The sequence below is a fragment of the Hipposideros armiger genome, unplaced genomic scaffold, assembly GCF_001890085.2.
Source record: "Hipposideros armiger isolate ML-2016 unplaced genomic scaffold, ASM189008v1 scaffold_8, whole genome shotgun sequence".
Classification (NCBI taxonomy): domain Eukaryota; kingdom Metazoa; phylum Chordata; class Mammalia; order Chiroptera; family Hipposideridae; genus Hipposideros; species Hipposideros armiger.
In genome coordinates this window covers 45,440-46,951 of record NW_017731358.1, presented here as the reverse complement: position 1 = coordinate 46,951, position 1,512 = coordinate 45,440, and the positions used below count along the sequence as shown (strand labels likewise).

Below are 1,512 nucleotides of genomic sequence, written 5' to 3'. Positions count from 1 at the left end.
AAAAAGAAGGAAAAAGTCATAGGCACAAGCTGTTCATGACCGATTTATCTGCAATAGTGAAAGAGTAATGTATCTTCTAGGAACCTCCTGAGGAGGTGGTGAAGAAAGCCCTGGATGTCATCACCATCGCAGTTCCTCCTGCTCTGCCGGCTGCGCTGACCACGGGCATTATCTATGCCCAGAGGAGGCTGAAGAAGAAAGGCATCTTTTGCATCAGCCCCCAGAGGATCAACATATGTGGACAGTTAAACCTTGTCTGCTTTGACAAGGTATGTGTGTTTCATCCTCACTCCCATCTCTACTTGTATCATCATCGTCATCATGTACAGGTGATTTACACTCTTGCGAGGCAGGAAACATAGGATGTGGGTACCTGACTTCATTTTCTATCTGGTTGGCTGTGTGACATAGGAAAGATATGTCTTTTCAGCTCTCAGATTCTAGGGTTTAGGGAAGGGAGAGTAGGTACTGAGTAGGTGAATCTTTTAGGGTCCTTCCAGCTCCAATAGTCTACGAAACACAATTAACATAGCAGTCTGTCCTCTACAGGCAAGCCCTCATACAAAGAACAAAACTTAAACCTTTTATTATGGTTACTGCTGTATCCCTAATGTTAAGGATATTGCCTGGCACAGTTGGAGCTCAATAAATATTTACTGAATGAATAAATGAATAAAAACGGGAAGACTTTATTTAGCTGTGACTTACTATCAGACTTGGTTACAATAAAGTCCCAAATATATACATATATATTTTTATTTATTTTTTATTTTTTCCATCTTCAGATATTGCTTAGTTATCCTTGATTATATGTCAGTTACTACCTTCTCTTTAATGCATTCTTTTAGTCTGTATACACATACACTGGGGTGAAGGTGGGAACTACGACGGTCTAAGAAATGAAGGGCTGTTTTGTGCCTGAGTCTTACTTTATAAAGGTGACTGAGTGATGACAGGGAGAGGTCACTGCCATTGAGTGGTATTACTCAATGCCACTGAAAGAAAACCTTAATGTTCCTCACAGTCTCCTTAGAAAGAAGAGGCACAGCTCACCATGCAGGGCCCCAGGAGGAATGCCAGGCTTTTATCAGAAAGCAAAGCAGGAGTGAGGGGAACGCTGAGGCCATGACCTTTATTGGGGTTCCTATAGGAAAGGCAAGACAGCGCAGGCTAAGCAGCTGATGATTGGCTAATCTGAATGATTTTGATGAGCTTTGGACTATCAGGGTGGTCTCTAGTTGTCTGATGCCTGGCGCTGGGATGATTAAGGCAGTGGAATACTGTCTCCAGGGGTGTATGGCCACATAGAGATTGTGTGACTTCTCACTGGTTAGTTTGCATGTCAGAAGCATGCTCCTGGCTGAGTCCTGGGCTACCTCTAAGAGCTGGCTAGCCCTGAAGAGGCAGTCTCACTCCAGTTAGGAAGGTTTTTTGAGATGTCAAAACATCACAATACACAGAAAATTTAAAAAAAATATGTACAATACAAAGACATTGTAGGCAGTGAAATAT

General features: G+C 42.5%; 1 protein-coding gene across 1 annotated transcript in view; it reads left to right on the top strand.

The window, feature by feature from the left end:
* The window catches only part of ATP13A4 (ATPase 13A4), a gene marked incomplete at its 3' end in the record, with an annotated part of 124,296 nt that overhangs the window by 77,594 nt on the left and 45,190 nt on the right, over nucleotides 1–1,512 (top strand). Inside the window, 1 exon segment of the mRNA XM_019650774.1 lies at nucleotides 81–269. Within this exon segment, the coding sequence (XP_019506319.1) occupies nucleotides 81–269 (189 nt within the window).